This window comes from Lemur catta, chromosome 3 (genome assembly GCF_020740605.2).
Source record: "Lemur catta isolate mLemCat1 chromosome 3, mLemCat1.pri, whole genome shotgun sequence".
Classification (NCBI taxonomy): domain Eukaryota; kingdom Metazoa; phylum Chordata; class Mammalia; order Primates; family Lemuridae; genus Lemur; species Lemur catta.
The window spans coordinates 72407347-72424606 of record NC_059130.1 but is presented as its reverse complement, the minus strand read 5'-3'; the positions used below and the strand labels follow the sequence as shown (position 1 = coordinate 72424606).

General features: G+C 35.7%; 1 protein-coding gene across 10 annotated transcripts in view; it reads left to right on the top strand.

The window, feature by feature from the left end:
• SRSF11 (serine and arginine rich splicing factor 11) overlaps positions 1–10053 on the top strand; it is a 42276-nt gene extending 32223 nt beyond the window's left edge. For 6 of the 10 annotated variants that reach the window (XM_045547756.1, XM_045547758.1, XM_045547757.1 and 3 more), the window contains 5 exons: positions 3309–3440; positions 5699–5788; positions 8002–8097; positions 8412–8550; positions 8655–10053. In XM_045547756.1, the coding sequence (XP_045403712.1) occupies positions 3309–3440; positions 5699–5788; positions 8002–8097; positions 8412–8550; positions 8655–8852 (655 nt within the window). In that variant the 3' untranslated portion in view covers positions 8853–10053. Of the gene's footprint in view, positions 1–3308; positions 3441–4077; positions 5201–5698; positions 5789–8001; positions 8098–8411; positions 8551–8654 lie in introns of those variants that run through there. The other 4 variants (XM_045547759.1, XM_045547761.1, XM_045547762.1 and 1 more) reach the window with 2 other exon arrangements.
• The last annotated feature ends 7207 nt before the right edge of the window (positions 10054–17260 follow it).

Below are 17260 nucleotides of genomic sequence, written 5' to 3'. Positions count from 1 at the left end.
AAGGCAATAATATCTTAGTATTATTTTGAAAATAATTTTGACCTTATGGATCCCATGAAAAGTCTTGGAGCATCCAGAGTTTCACAGACCACAGTTTGAAAACCATTGCTCTAGGTTATCCATTACCAACTATTTCAGCCATTCTTCATTTTTCTTAATTTCAAAACTCTACCCTGGTTGGCCAAACTATATTCTGTCTCAGAGATGGCCCTTCCTCTTTACTTTGATGATCATCATCTTACTCTAGTATCATTGTCTTATTGTAAGTCATTTCTTAGATTATTACACTGTAGTCCTACATGGTATGTCTGTTTTATTCCCTGTCACCCACCTTATCACAGCCCTTCTCATTCTTAGAGGTATCTTTAAACCCAAATCTGAATCATGTCCCAGCTCTATTGAATCTTGAGAAGCTCCCTATTGCTTTAATAAGGTGATAGATAAGACCTAAGAATGGCATTCAGGGTTCTTTACTGTTCAGTCTGGTTTAACTTTCCATACATGTCACTGGCCACTCCAAAAGTACAGGACTACTTGCCCCAACATATCATTTTTATCATGTCTCCATGTTTTTGCTCATGATTCTTCCTGCCTAATGCTCTTTCCCACATCTTCCTTTCTACCTGAGAAGCTCCTTTTTCTTTCTTCAAGGTATAGCTCAAATTTTACTCTTAATGTGTAGTGTCGGTAATGCTTACAATCTTCATCATACAGGATGCTGCTCTCATAGTTCAGTTTAATCTCTTCAATAGGATATATCTCATAATAAGATGACTACAATTTATATGTTTCTCTCTGAATTCTTAAGAAGGAGAGCTTATGTTTTTCTTTAATATACCAAATCTTACTACGATTCTCAAATTTTAATAAGAATTACTATGACCAGTGAAAAATAGATGTGAAATACTTATTTCCCTGAACTCAGACACTTATAATATGTCATAAACAGATAATAATTATTATAGATTGTTGTATCTTAAGCATCTTAGTATGTAAAATGACCATGACTTTCAGTAAGCTTTTTTACTGTTAGATGTTATGCTACTCTCTATTTTGATGATTGTTAAAAGCTCACATAAGCTATTAAGTGTAGTAAAAGTAGCTCTGCAGTACGTTCCCCTTGAAAAACAACCCTATGGTAAGTAGATTTATGTGGTTCTTCTGCCTATTTGATTTTTTAAAACTATGCTATTAATCCCTTAGTTTCGAAAGAAACCTGTAGGAATACTCTTGTGATTTGTTGTCTACATCTGTACTTTTTCTGTGTCCATTAAAGGTAGGAAAAATGTGTAACTTGTTCATTGAAAACTTTAATTTAAATTCTTCTTAAAGCCAGAATCCTCAGAAGATGAGCAATAATTAATTCTAACAACATTAGTTTTTGTTTTCCAGAAAGTTTTAATCTCTTAAGAAGAAAGTGATGATGCCGATACCAAGTCAGGCACTATAGTAATTAATTACTCAAGAGCATAGTGATGGGTAGACAAATTTCCCCTGTCTTTGTGAACATACAGAAAGGTAGATAAGAATTAAGTGAAAATTTCTTAGGATATAGAGACGTTATTGCAAGGGATGTTTAGTAAGTAGTTTGAAATATAAAAATTTATTGAGTTCAATAAGGCACTACTGATGGGTTTTAAGGCAATTGTTTTAGAGAGTTAAGGCAACAGAAGCCGTATTAGCACATCATTAAAAGGAAAGAAGGGCATTAATATTTAATGTACAGTTGTCCATTGATACACGCAGGAGATTAGTTACAGGACCCCCTGTAACTGTATGCTCAAGTCCCCCAAAAAGTCAGCACTTTGAATATGTAGGTTTTGAATACTGTTTTCAGTCTGAATTTGGTTGAAAAATCCTCATATAAGTGGACTCACACAGTTCAAGCCCGTAGTGTTTAAGGATTAACCATAGTGTATGCCTATACTAAGGCGCTGAGCTGGACTCTGTATAATCACATTAAATCTTTTTTTTTTTTTTTTTTTTTTTTTATTGAGACAGAGTCTTGCTGTGTTGCCCGGGCTAGTATGAGTGTCGTGGCATCAGCCTAGCTCACAGCAACCTCAAACTCCTGGGCTTAAGTGATCCTCCTGCCTCAGCCTCCCCAGTAGCTGGGACTACAGGCATGCGCCACCATGCCCGGCTAATTTTTTCTATATATATATTTTAGTTGGCCAGATAATTTCTTTCTATTTTTAGTAGGTACAGGGTCTTGCTCTTGCTCAGGCTGGTCTCGAACTCCTGACCTCGAGCAATCCACCCGCCTCAGCCTCCCAGAGTGCTAGGATTACAGGCGTGAGCCATCGCGCCTGGCCAATCACATTAAATCTTTACACCTATCCTGTGTTATAGCTGTTATTACTCTTCTTTGCTGAAGTGTCAGGATCAAAGAGGTTAAATAATGCTCTAAGTTTTCTGGCATATAAATGAGAGTTAAGTGCTAAAGACTAAGCAAAGGACTGTAGCTTATTTTTAATTCTTAGAGGAAAATGAGTGTTTTAAGACAGGAAGGAGGATGACAATATGTAAAGGTTAAATGTGCTTCTTAAGTCCTAGAAGAGAAAATAGAGATAGTGGGTCATGGGAGGGCACGGATAGGAAACATTTCTCTCATGTGACATGAAAGAGACAATCATGTAGAGATGGTGATACGTTGAGGGGAAAATGAGAGTAAAAGTAGCAGTTAGCACTGAGTCATATGTATCTATATAAGGCTTCTATTACAAGGAGTTAGCTTCTTAAATTGTGAATTAAAGAAGTGGAATTTATTTCAGAGACAACAATGAGAAATAATAGATGGCAGCACACTAAGTGGTTTGTATTTATAAAATACAAATAATATCTGCTTTATGGGCTTACAAGGCCTATTAAAGTTAGTGTGGAGCCTAATTAAGTATTTGAGAAATGGTAAAGTGTAAGCTGCAATAGTGAGGAATCAAATAGAGGGAATACATGCCAAAATGTTATATAATTGTATAAGATGATGCAAATGAGTTGGATGTTTTGTATTTTTCCTTCATTCTCTAGTAGAATTTTAACCTTAAGAGTTGTGGGTACAGTGGGTATAGAAGGACTGGTCTGACATTGAGCAAAACATTAAAAGGCAAAGAATTCCAAGCGTTAAAAGGTATTACTAATTTCTAAGATATCAAAGGCATTTACTCTATGGACTAAATAATTAATGACAGCAGCTAGAAGGGAATTATCCCCACTTAATTGGTGGTGAATCCATATGTCTGATACTAAGCTAAATATTCACAGTCTTTTTACATGTATATGCACATACTGGCTTCCTTTTACATTATTAGGCGGTCAAGAAGCAGATCGAGGAGGCGATCACATTCTAAGTCAAGGAGTAGACGACGATCCAAAAGTCCAAGACGGAGAAGATCTCATTCCAGAGAGAGAGGTAGAAGGTCAAGGAGCACATCAAAAACCAGGTAGAAAAGACTTGTTAACATTGGGTGAGAACACTAATTTTAGAGTTCCCAAGACCCCAAATACTGTGCTGCTACTACATAAAGAGTTGGTTGGGTTTGGGGAGCAGAGAGAATAGGGCTAGACAGAAGAAGCTATTTAGAATTTGAGGGGACTGACTTTTTTTTTTCTTGTGCTTCCTTGCAAGCTAGAACTTTAGCTTATAGCTGAAGGACTTAGTTAAATTTCTTACCTATCCTACTACCTTTTTTCATTTCTTCCTTTCTGCTCTACCACTGCTAAGGATTTAGTGCTAGCAGCCACTCCTCGTGGTATGCCAGAGTTTAAGGCAAGACAGCCAAGCCTCATCTTTATAGGTCGGTGACTAGGAAACATTTAAAAAGGATTGCTGTATATGCTGAACCATACTGGCGGTTCTCTGATGCTATGATTTGGGACCAGTAAGGAATTAAAGTGAGGATTTGTGAAAAAAGAAACATTTTATTTCCACTTAAACACATACTCAGTGACCAGTCTTTTCATATGGAGCCCAACCCTTTTAAATTAGTATGCCCCTGATCATTTATATTTGTCAGACATGTATGTTTTCACAGTGCTTAATTTTTTTTATCAACTGTCCTTTGTCTTTTTCTAAAATAGGTATCTTAATTTTCTAGAAGCAGTCCTATATTTTGTATTGTTTTATCCATTCATATATTTAAATCATGTAATTAAAATAAGTGCAGCTGGGGACCCAACAAAATTTATTCTTGGTAAGCATATAACTCAACTGATGGGAACAGAGTTGCTGGGGTGGCTTTACTATCAGTGTTCAGGCCATAATAATGGCAATTTTAGTCATTATATGTTATACAGTGAATCATCTATTAATTCAGTCAATCCAGTGTTACTTAATGCGGCAGTTATGCAAAGAGGAATTAGGCATTCCTTCCTCTAAGGACTTTCTGATTACTAAGAGAGGAGTGGTGAATGTAATTACAGGCGAAGGGCTGTTGTTAAATGATGATTGCCACTTGCTAACGTTGGACGAGGTATAATTGATAAGTGACTCAGATATTAAATTCTGATAAATTTCACTAGACTCAGTGGGGAACATCGTTTCAGGTAGAGGGGAGAATGCTATTTCTTGAAACAGCAAGTATTTTCATATAGGTGGGCTAGGAAGATATGAGTTCAGAAGTATAAAGAGACAGATCATAGAAGGCTTTGTTGTTCACACCGTTTGCACTTGATCCAGAAGGCAACTGGAATGGGTTGAAAAATGATGAACAGGGAATTGGCATTTTCAGGTTTATACATTGAAAGATTTCTGACAGTGCAGAATCAATTTATGGAAGGTATGACTGGGACCCATGAGACAGTTTTTGTAATCTAGGAATAAGATGATAAAGACTTTAACAGAAAGGATAACTGATGGAGCAGGATGACCAGAGAAGGGAAGGAATGAAATAGAGACCATAGAATGGAAAGATTAGCTCAGAGCAATGAAAGGGATACTTTGATTCCTAAAATTATAGAATAGTTGAGATAGGGGTGTGTGTCTTTTTATGGGACTTCTCTTTCAGCAAACTTACGTTGATCATCTACCCTTTGCTCAGGATCTCAGGGAGAATGGTGATCTTTGGGAAAAAAATACTGTGAGGAATAAAAATAAATTTACCGGAATCTGTGAAAAGATTTTGAGTTGAGCTATGGCTGTAGTACCAGTCCATTACAATAGTATATTTTTCTAATAGCGCTGAATAGCGCAGAGTATGTAGTAGGTAGAAGCTTGAACTTGATCCATAATAACGGTTAACATGGGATGTGTGCTTTGGAAGAATATTGATGGTATTGATGGGTGATTTTGGTAGTGCATTATGGATTTGGGCCTTAATAGGATAGATGGTTTGGGAAAGTGGTAGTTAGCTGAGAGAAAAAGAAGTGTTGAAGAGCTTAGAGACAATTATTAAACCTATTGGTGTTTACCACCAAACATACCAAGAAACTGGCCAACATCCTAATATTTTTCTCATCTCACAGTGTACACTGTTGGAGAGAAATTTTGCGTGAAATACCAGGAAAATGGGATTTTTGGAGGAGTTATGTACCACAAATATGACAGATGAGCTATTATTTCTAAAACAGTTGTCAGAATAACATCCATGCTTTGAAGAATGGGATTAGACCTGATTATACTTTTCGTTTTTATTTGTAACACTATGTAAATTGGCATTAGCTGAGTCTTCTAATGCTTTCATAAATTATGTTCATTTGTTAGAGACAAAAAGAAAGAAGACAAAGAAAAGAAACGTTCTAAAACACCACCAAAAAGTTATAGCACAGCCAGACGTTCTAGAAGTGCAAGCAGGTAAGATGGCATCATGAATTCTTGGCATTTTAACTTTGCTTATAAGATTATCAATAGGCTGTTGTGAACATGAAATGTTTTCCAGAACATAGATAAATACTGCAGTGTTGATAAAAGTTAAGCTTTGTCATTATTGAAAGCTTTTGAAAAGACAATTTGTGAAGAGTGACCTGAAGTTTCTCTTTCTTGTTATTTAAGTATTTTATGGTGTAGAGTATATTTGACACAACACAGAACTCAACAAAGGTCAGTTTTTCTATCTTAACAATTTTAACAGCTAAAGCATAGTGACTTGTTCCATTAAATTAGTTATAGTAAGTTACATTTATCATATCTACATGTTAATACTCAAGAATTTTTCTTTCCCATATAGTGGTTCATTAATAAATTAATTGGAGGCAGTGCAAGTTCTGAGTGTCATTCTTGGACTAATTCTGTCTCTAAACTGTCAACAGTGCAAACTGAAATGCTGCAGACTTTACTCCACAGAAAATATATTTTTCATACTTACTTTGAAATTCCTATGATACTAATAAGGGCTAGCCATACTTAATTCCATTTTCTTCAGATCTCATGTACACATTATGTTGCAGTGTTTGTTTATTAATCTATATTACTTAAATTTGCTAGGAGGCTCATGCTCTGTAAAAAAATGAGCTTAAAAGGGATGAAAGACCTAAATTTAAGTGGTAAAACTATAAAACTTTTAGAAGAAAACAGAAGTAAATCTTTATGACCTTGTATTTGGCAGTGGTTTCCTAAATGTAGTACCAAAAGCGCAAGCAACAGAAGAAATCACCAAAATTAAAAACTTTTATATTTCAAAGGATACTATCAAGTAAAAACCTAGAGTGCTAGAAAATATTTGCAAATTATATATCTGATAAGGGACTTAATGTCTACACTATATAGAGAACTCTTACAACTCAGTAATAGAAAGGCAATAACCGAATTAAAAAATGGCAAAGAATCTATAGGCATTTTTCCAAAGAAGATATGCAAATATTCAATAAGTACATGAAATGATGTTCTGCATTATTAGTCACCAAGGAAATCCAAATCAAAGCCACAGTGAGATATCACTTCACACCCACTATGATGGTTATAATAAAAAAGACAGATGAAAAGTGTTGGTGAGGTGGTAGAGAAATTAGAACCCTGTGCATGGCTGGTGTGAATATAAACTGATACAGCTGCTTTGGAAAACAATCTGGCAATTCTTAAGAATGTTAAACATAGAGGTTTTTGACCCAGTAGTTTTACTCTTGGGGGTATACCCAAGAAAATCAAAAACATGTCCACATAGAAACGTGTACCTCAATAGCCAAAAGGCAGCGCAAATATTCACTACATGCTGCAGCTTGGACGATCCTTGAAAACAGTTCACAAAAGGCCACATACTGTGTGAATCCATTTATGTGAAATTTCCTGAATAGGCAAATCCAGAAAGATAACAAGTAGATTACTGGATTACCAGGAGGACAGGAAGAAATAGAGGGGTATGGGGTTTCTTTTTGGGGGGTGATGAAAATGTTCGAGTTTTATTTTTTCATTGTTTTGTTTATAGCTAAATCATATAATGGTTATCTTGCCAGTATGACAACTTTTGAGAATCATGAACAGAATTTTTTTATAGTCACCATAAAAAGCAGGGGAAAACTGTGTATCTCAATAATTGCTGAAAGCCGGGTTTGTCGGGGGAGGGAGGGGGATTTTGATAGGAACTCAATCTGATTTCTGCCTTTCCACTAACTAGTTCTGAATTTCATCTAATGATTTGAAAGTTAACTTTTGGATTTTGTTAGTGGCTGCCTTCTGTATCACAGCATTATTGGATTATCCTGTACCTGTTCTGAACAATGAATGTTTGAATCTAAAACTAATTTTTTCCAATAGTAGTTTACTTCAGATTTCAGTCTTTTCTCAAGCTTTAATATTTCTACGATCTTGTGTCAGAATGTCTTTAAAAAGAATTGCTGGAAATTAGGGAATTTCTTCAGGCCAGTAAAGGAAAGGTACATACATGATTTGCAGATGTTTATTATCCATTTAATTGTTCAGCTAAAAATGGTACTGTGAAGCAGGTCTTTCATTATTAGAATCATATTGTAGGAGTTCCTAGTGAAGCTCCAGCCTAGACACATCTGTGATATGTCTGTATCTTTCAGATCATACTGTATTTTAAAGCCTAGTTTTCACATTTGTGATTCTAGAGAGAGACGGCGACGAAGAAGCAGGAGTGGAACAAGATCTCCTAAAAAGCCTCGGTCTCCTAAAAGAAAATTGTCTCGCTCACCATCCCCTAGGAGGTAAGAATTTTAATCATTTAGATCTATCCTTTATATTTTTCAGAGATTGTCAGTTTTAAAACTGTCCTGTGAAAGTTCTTAAGAATGTTTGGATGTATTCTCTTTAAGCCTTGAGACTTAAACACTTTAGGATTGGGCTTTGTAGACCTGTAACCAAGTTATGGTCTTCTAGCCTATGTTAACCTGTACACAGTTGTACCTTTATTGTCCAGGATTTTGTGTCTTCACTGTCCTATTTATATCTTGTGAACTTGGGTCAGGCTCATCATCTAAGCAAGTTAAACCTGTTCCTACACATCTTAATGTCATTCTAGACATAAAAAGGAGAAGAAGAAAGATAAAGACAAAGAAAGAAGTAGAGATGAAAGAGAACGATCAACAAGCAAGAAGAAGAGGAGTAAAGATAAGGAAAAGGACCGGGAAAGAAAATCAGAGAGTGATAAAGATGTAAAAGTATGTTACAAACCAACTTATTTTGGTATTTTGGATGATGTTGGTACTTTTAAGAAGTGATTTTTCTTTGAAGACATTTACTTTTATTATTTTCCTTGGCAAAGCAGGTTACACGGGATTACGACGAAGAGGAACAGGGGTATGACAGTGAGAAAGAGAAGAAAGAAGAGAAGAAACCAATAGAAGCAGGTTCCCCTAAAATAAAGGAATGTTCTGTAGAAAAGGGAACTGGTGATTCACTAAGAGAATCCAAAGTGAATGGGGATGATCATCATGAAGAAGACATGGATATGAGTGACTGAATATTGCCTCTGTGGGAATCCAGCTGTGTTACACATGCATCAGTGTCATTCCTTTGTGTGATTTATTAATGCTGTATTTGTTCATCTCAAACTTAGATGTATACAGCTCTGAGTTATAAATGGTTATAAAGCTCCTGATATTGACATTAGTTATTTACATCAAAAAGCTTTTAGGAAATGGTACAGGGGTAACCAGTTCTTGTCACAGTGAAATCTGATTGAGTAACCAAGCAGTTTTACTATTCTGGTACTGCTTCTTAACAAAAATGAAAAGCTGCATGCATCTACAGCAGGCATGGATTGTTTATGTTGTATGATCTCCTTTATTAAGTAAGTTCACTTATAGTATTTCTAGAATCTGATTCATTGCCGTAATAGAGCCACGTAGGGAATGCACTGATTGCATGTTATTGTGGCAAGAATATCCTAAATGTCATTAAAATCCTCCAACATGATGGATCTACTTATGGTCTTGTTTGTTGACATGACAAATTAACATTCTTATATTTACATCTGGAAATGAGCATTTGAAACAGATAATCCTTTAAGCCTTGTGGCTAAATTTTTGTGGCTTTTGTTTAACTTTGAAAGGTTATATATGCACTAACCTTTTTTGATCTAATTAGGCTTTAATTACAGAAACAAGATTTCAAATAAAACTGTCTTTGGCAGTGAGTAAATAGCATATTTTGAAGTAGAGTTGTATACTTTTTCATAAGGTGTTTGGGAATTTTTTTTCCTGAAATAATAATTTATTCCACATTTACATCAGTGAAAGCTACCTGCCTATCCTGAGTCCATCTGTTAAAAAAAAAAGGTTATTTCTTGTCCTGATTTTCAATTTTCCTTCCTTTCATTAATTTGTTTTAAGCTCAGTGTTGGAAAAAGGGGGTAGTGCATTTTAAATTGACCTTCATATGCTTTTAAAATAAGACAAATCTACTTGATAATGTACCTTTTATTTGATCTCAAATTGTATAAAACCAATAAATTTGTGTTACTATTACTGCAGTAGTAATCTTATGCCACACAGTGATTTCATGTTATATGCAAAGTAGTTAGGCAACTGTTTTCTTAGTTACAGAGTTTCAGGCTTCACTTTTGTTAAGTAAAAACAAAAGTAGGCTACAGTCTGTGCCATGTTGATGTACAGTTTCTGAAATTGTTTTACAAGACTTTGATAATAAAACCCTTAAACTTATGTTCATGTTCCTGTAAAACTGTATTTGTATTTATTTACGCTATTGAATGTATGACATTTACCTCATTCATTTTACAAGTGAAGCCCTTTCCCTTTCTATCCACATGTTTAAATATAGTACATAAATGCCATCACTGTAGTGATAGTTGCCATCCTAATTGTCAAAAATGATTTAATTTCTATCTAAAATAGTCATTTTTCCTAGCTTAGTATACTTTTATTATAGTGTGGGTTTGGGAATGGGATTGGATAAAGCAATGAACTTTAGGGTAAACAAATGATCCCAACTATATCTAGTAAATTTATATTTTCAGTGAAATATAAATATTTGCCTTTTCTGGAGTAGTATAGAAGCTGTCAATTATATGTATCTACTGTACAATAGTAAATAGTATATTCGTTTACGAAATGAGTAGTGCCGGGATGGCTGGAATTAAGGGAAAGTGAAACTTGGAATTGTAGCTTTTATCCAAGTTTTGAGTATAAATTGGGTTTTTTTTTTTAACTGTTCTAAAATTGAAATGCCATGTAGAAAAGCAGCATTGTTTTTACAGTTTGTAGTAAGTAACTTTTTAAAGATTTTATCAAAAGGAATTTTGTCTATGAGTATAAGAAGTTCTAGTAATGGTCCTAATAATCACAGCATTTTTAAAAACAAAGTTGAACACAAATGACATTTGTGTAAACTTTTTTTAGTAGATAAAGGTTGAACCGTGTGACATGACCATTTTTGTAAGTCAGAAACAACTAAAATATTAGAAGTTTCACTTGGTAAAACCTTATATCATTCACAGTCTATTCCCTCACTTGTAATCTCTGAATACAAATATGCTAACTTTTCTAAAGGGATTAATTTTTTGTTATTTTAAAGTAGTGCCACTGACTTAAGATGCTACAGTGAAGATTATCCATTCTTAGGATATTTATTTTCAGCAAATTTTTTCTGGACAAAGGTAGTGTTACACTGGGACACAGGCCTTTTAACAGATAGGATAACCAGTTGAAATCAAGTGAACACTGCCTCCACACTGAGTTTTGTTCTGTATTTGGTAGTAAAAATAATTTAAAAATAAAAGTGGTTTTGTTAGAAAAATGTTTGTCCTTATTTATTTGCCTGAATTCTTTAGAAGAGGATGAGTGGTGGTGGCCGTGTAATGAGCCTTTTCAGATGGAAAGATTAAGAATCCAGTCATGAGTTTGAGGTGTTATTTAGTAGAGCTGGGGAGAGCTGTGTTTGTTGCCTTCAGTTTCCTATCTGTGAAGTGGAAGGCATAGCTACCTTAGGAAGTGCAGGCATACCTCAGGATTTTCAGGTTTGGTTCCAGACCACTGCAGTAAAGCAAGTCAGAAACTTTTGGGTTTTTCAGTGCATATAAAAGTTACGTTTACCCTACATGTACTCTATTAAAGTGTGCAACAGCATTATGTCTAAAACAATATACATGTCTTAATTCAAAAATATTGCTAAGAAATGCTAACAATCATCTGAGCCTTCAGAAAGTTTTTTGCTGACAGGATCTTTCCCTGATGTTGGTGTCTGTTAAATGATCCAGGGTATGGTTACTGAAGGTTGGAGTAGCTGTAGCAATTTAAGACAGTGAAGTTTGACTCATATTTCATGAAAGATTTCTCTGTAGCATACAATGCTGTTTGATAGCATTATACTCCCAGTACAACTTTCAAAATTGGAGTCAATCTTCTGAAACCCTGCTGCTGCTTTATCAACTGGGTTTATGTCATATTCTAATTCCTTTATTTCAACAATGTTCACAGCATCTTCACCAGAAGTAGATTCTATCTCAAGAAACCACTTCACTTGCTCATCCATAAGAAACAACTTATTTATTGAAGTTTTATCATGAGATTGCAGCAATTCAGTCACATCTTCAGGCTCCACTTGTAATTCTAGTTCTCTTGCTCTTTCTACCACATCTGCAGTGACTTCCTCCACTTGAAGTCGTGACCCCTCAAAGTGATCCGTGAAGGTTAGAATCAACATTTTCCAAATTTCTGATACTATCGATATTTTGACCTCCTATGAATCATGACTGTTCTTAATGACATCTAGAATAGTGAATCCTTTCCAGAAGGTTTCAATTGACTTTGTCTAGATCCATCAGAAGAATCACTTGTCTATGGGCAGCTATAACCTTAGGAAATGTGTTTCTTAAATAAGAAGACTTGAAAGTCAAAATTAGTCCTTGATCTATGCAGAATGGATTATGTGTTCGTAGGCATGAAAACTACCCTTGTACGTCTTCATGAGACCTCTTGGGTAACCAGGTGTGTAGTCAGTGAGCAGTAGTATTTTGAGAGGAATCTGTTTCTGAGCAGCAGGTCTAAACAGTGGCCTTAAAATACTCAGTAAACCATGCTGTACAGATGTGCTGTCATTCAGGCTTTGTTTATAGAGCACAGGCAGAGTAGATTTAGCCTAATTCTTAAGGGCCCTAGGATTTGGGGGTAACTGAGCATTGGCTTCAACTTAAAAGTCACCAGCTGCATTAGCCCCTAACAAGAAAGTCAGACTGAGTTTTGAAGCTGTGAAGCCAGGCATTGACTTCTCTCTAGCTATCAAAGTCCTAGATGACATCTTCCAATAAAAGGCTGTTTCATCTACACTGAAAATCTGTTGTTTAATATAGCCATCTTCATCAATGATCTTACCTATTAGGCTATTAAGTATGAAATGTCTGATTTCCTTAAGTACTAAGCTTGACAGTAGATATCTCTGACATTTCACTTTGACACTTCTTGTTTTATAATTGTGAAGGTACATCCTCATTCTTTCAAATGCATGGTCTGGCTTGTGGTTATCTTTTAAAGTTTTTTTAGGAGCAATTTTTGTAAAACCATGGATAAGTCAAAAATCTGTGTTATTATCAAACATGGGTTCCATTGTGGAACCAATGCAGCGCAGACAGCTTGAAATGTTAATGGAGTGTTTGGGAAGGATGTGGTTAATGAATGCACAGTAGGTGGATGGTTTGAGAAGTTCCGCTCTGGTGATTTTTAACCTTGAAAATTAGCCATGTGGGCAACATGAGACCAAGGTGGATAATGACAAGCTGAAAGCTGTAGTGGAAGCAAATCTATCTAAACCTATTCATGAATTAGCAGCAAGGTTTGACATTACTATTCCAACAATATTGGACAATTTGAAACAAAGGGCAAAGTAAAGAACCTGAATAGATGAGTTCTGCATCAATTAAACGAGCATCAGAAGAGAAATTGGCTTGAAGCTTGCCTTTCTTTGCTGTCCTGACATAAAGGCGAACCATTTTCTACATGTGATGAAAAATGGATTCTTTTCAACAATCGCAAGCGTTTGGCACAATGGTTGGATAAAGATGAAGTACCAAAACACAGTCCAAAACGAAATATGCATTAAAATAAGTTAATGGTGTCTGTTTGGTGGTCCAGCACTGGTATTATCCACTACAGCTTCATGAAACCTGGTCAGTCGATTACAGCAGATGTCTACTGCAGCCAACTGGACAAAATGATGAGGATGCTTGCGATTTAGCAACTGAGATTGGTCAATAGAGATAGCCAATGTTCTTGCAAGACAATGCTCTACCACATGTCCCACAAACAACACTGTTCAAACTACAGAAGCTGGACTTGGAAACTCTGTCATCCACCATGTTCACCAGACCTTGCACTAACTGACCACTTCTTGCAAGGCAAAATATTCAATTCTCAACAAGCTGTGGAAAACGCCTTTGGCAATTTCATCACCACTCTCTCTCCAGACTTCTTTGCTGCTGGCATAAACAAGCTACCATTAAGTTGGCAAAACTGTGTCAATAGTTTAGGTGCATACTTTCATTAATTGTACTGCTTCTTGTTTAAGATATAATAAACTACAAGAGCGGACATTTCATATTTAATGACCTAAAAAATCTGGATAACTTGCTGCAGCTTCTATGTCAGCACTTGCTGCTTCACCTTGTACTTTTAGGTTATGGAGATGAGTTCTTTCCTTAAACCTCATTAACAAACCTCTGCTAGCTTCCGTCTTTTCTTCAGCTTCCTCACTTCTCTCAGCCTTCAAAGAATTGAATTAGAGGGGCCTTCCTCTGGTTTAGGTTTTGGCTTAAGGGAATGTTGTGGCTGCTATCATCTTCTATCCAGACCGCTAAAAGTTCATATCAGCAGTAAGGCTGTTTTGCTTTCTTATCATTCAAGTGTTCACTAATCATGCCCAGCTTTTGATTTAAAGTGAGAAACCAGTGACTCTTCCTTCACTTGAACTCTTAGAGGCCATTGTAGGATTATTAACTGACATAATTTCAATATTGTTGTGTTTCAGGGAATAGGGAGACCCTAGGACATAGAGAGAGAGGAGGGGAATGACCTGCTGGCAGAGCAGTCGGAACGCAACATTTATCAATTAAGTTCATGGTGCCCCAAAACAATTCCAATAGTAACATCAAAGACAACTGATCACAGGTCCTCATAGCATAATAGTGTAGAAGTGTGAAATACTGCAAGAATTACCAAAATGTGACACAGAGACACAAAATGAACACATACTGTTGGAGAAATGGAGCCAATAGACTGGTTTGGCACAGGGTTACCACAAACCTTCAATTTGTAAAAAAATATATGGGAAATGCAATTAATTGAGGTATGCCTGTAGTTTATTTTTTAAAAAAAACATAGCCCTGTGTGCTTGGATCAGTAAATGGTAGCTGCTATTTGATTATGGGGCTTTAAAAACTATGTAATTAATAATTTAGGTAGGGGGTAATGTTAAAGCAAAAGCATAAAATAAATTGCATATATATATTATTGAAAAGGTTATGTTGCCCTTTACATTTTTTTTGAAGATAGTTTTAAATTTACTGGTAGCAATTCTATTGATACATATATATGGAAGGAAGAAAAAAATGTAAATAGGCACTTGGAAGAGAAAAAAATGGGCTTCTACTAGAACAGTAAAAATTAATTTTACTTTAACCTTGGTGCTGCATCTTACAACTGAGTCAGGTTCTAGTATTATCACTCGAAACACCATTTTTGTAGCTAGCAAAACTATCATTTTTAGTTGGGCACTAGTTGAAGGGTTTAGGGTCCAGGCTGTTTGCAGATTGATAGGTAAATACCTATAAACTGGAATTGAGATTTCTGTTCCTCAGTCTGTCTCAAAACTAGCTATGCATTTCACCCCTGTACTGCTTAAACTATTTTTCTAATCAAGTGCATGTAGTTTTGTTGGACTTAAATATGGAAGTAACAGAATTGCTACTGGTACTTTTGTTTTAAAAGTGTCCAGAGTATGTCTATTAGTAAGACTTTATTAGCAGAAGTAGTAATTATACTTTTCTAAATGTTTCCTGATAGTAATTCTGGACTTGTAGATATATGAATGCTTTACTATTTTATTTTTGTTCCTATTTTCCTTTTATATTTAAGTATGTATGAAATTCATTTAGACATCCTTAGCAAAATAATTTACATGAAGAACATGATAATTCTTTTACTAGTGGGAATATTCTTAGGATTATACTTAAGGTATATTATAGCAAATATTTAGCAATCTAAGACAATTCACAGAGTAAGGGTCTGATATAACTAATATTTTTAAATGACCAATAATATAATGTCCTTACAAAACTAATAGAAGTGACACATCCACATCCTTTTCAAAATCGTCTTACTTTATTGAAGGTTATTTTTATAATACACTGTGACTAAAATTAGTGTCATGATGTCTTTTTCTGAAATAACTAGTTAGCTAAAGTATGGTTTGTGCATGAAAAGTTGAAGGTATAGGGTCACAAATTAAACAATAGAATGTTTCAAATAATGTTTAATACTATTCAGCTATCCCAAAGTGTAATTTTAAAGAATTTTTCTTCCTAACATTGCAGGTATAAATAGGTTGAGCTTTCTGCGGATATACTAAATGTACTTTTAACAATATACTAAAAGTAAAAACTGCCTTTTTTTGTTCACTAAGTTGACAAAGTTAAAATTTGTTAACTTAAATGCCAAGTTTTGGTAGACAAACATCAGGTAGATTAGGAATGTTTTTATCTTTCCACAAAATTAATATAGCAGTCAGGATTTAATCAGGGAAGGAGAACCACTGGAAGAGAGAATTAACAGGGATTTCACCTTAATTCTAGGAGCTGGTTAAGCAGTCTTTATAAGTTGTGGTCTTTGCCTGTGATGCAGGAGGTTTCTGAAGTCCATAGGCAGTTGGGAAGGAAAGATGGATGACTGGGGAGGAGGGCTGGCAGAATAAGAATAAGCTGGAACAAACCACCAGCACAAGCTGGGACCCACAAAAATGGACTGAAGCTGGTCTGGTCTTGATGCTTCTGAACTTCGTGGCATGGGTGTCTTACAGAAGCCAGGATGCTTCATCATGGAGCGAGACATACACACCTGGACCAAAAGTCTGAGAAGTTGGAGGATCCAGGGGAAGGTGGAGCAACTGTAGGCCCAGCTGCTACCTCATCCCAAAGGGGCAGTAGATAAGCCACAGTGTGTATGAGCTACAGAATTTGTTTCACTTCCACCCCCCAAAACTCCTATACCACCCATATTCATTACAGTCATGTGCTGCATAATGATATTTTGGTCAATGACAGACCACATATATGATGGTGGTCCCCTAAGATTATAATGGAACTGAAAAGTTCCTATTGCTAGTGACATTGCAGCTGTTACATCATAGCCCATCGTATTGCTCACGTGTGTGGTGATGCTGGTGTAAACAAGCCTACTGTGCTGCCAATTGTATGAAAGTATAGAACATACAATTAACCATACATAGTTCTTGATAATAAATATGTTACTGATTTATGTATAATACTATACTCCTTATTGTTGGAGTGCATTCCTTCTACATTTTTTTTTTTTTCTTTGAGACAGAGTCTTGCTCTGTTGCCCGGGCTAGAGTGTCGTGGCATCTGCCTAGCTCATAGCAACCTCCAATTCCTGGGCTCAAGCGATCCTCCTGCCTCAGCCTCCCGAGTAGCTGGGACTACAAGTGCACACCACCACACCCAGCTAATTAAGAAAAATTTTCTTTTTTTGTAGAGATGGGGTCTGATTATTTTGCTCAGGCTGGTCTTGAACTCCTGGCCTCAAGTGATCTTCCCATCTTGGCTTCCCAAAGTGCTGGGATTACAGGCATGAGCCACCGCACCCAACTAAAAGTTTATAAAGTAAAAAGTTATAGTAAGCTAAG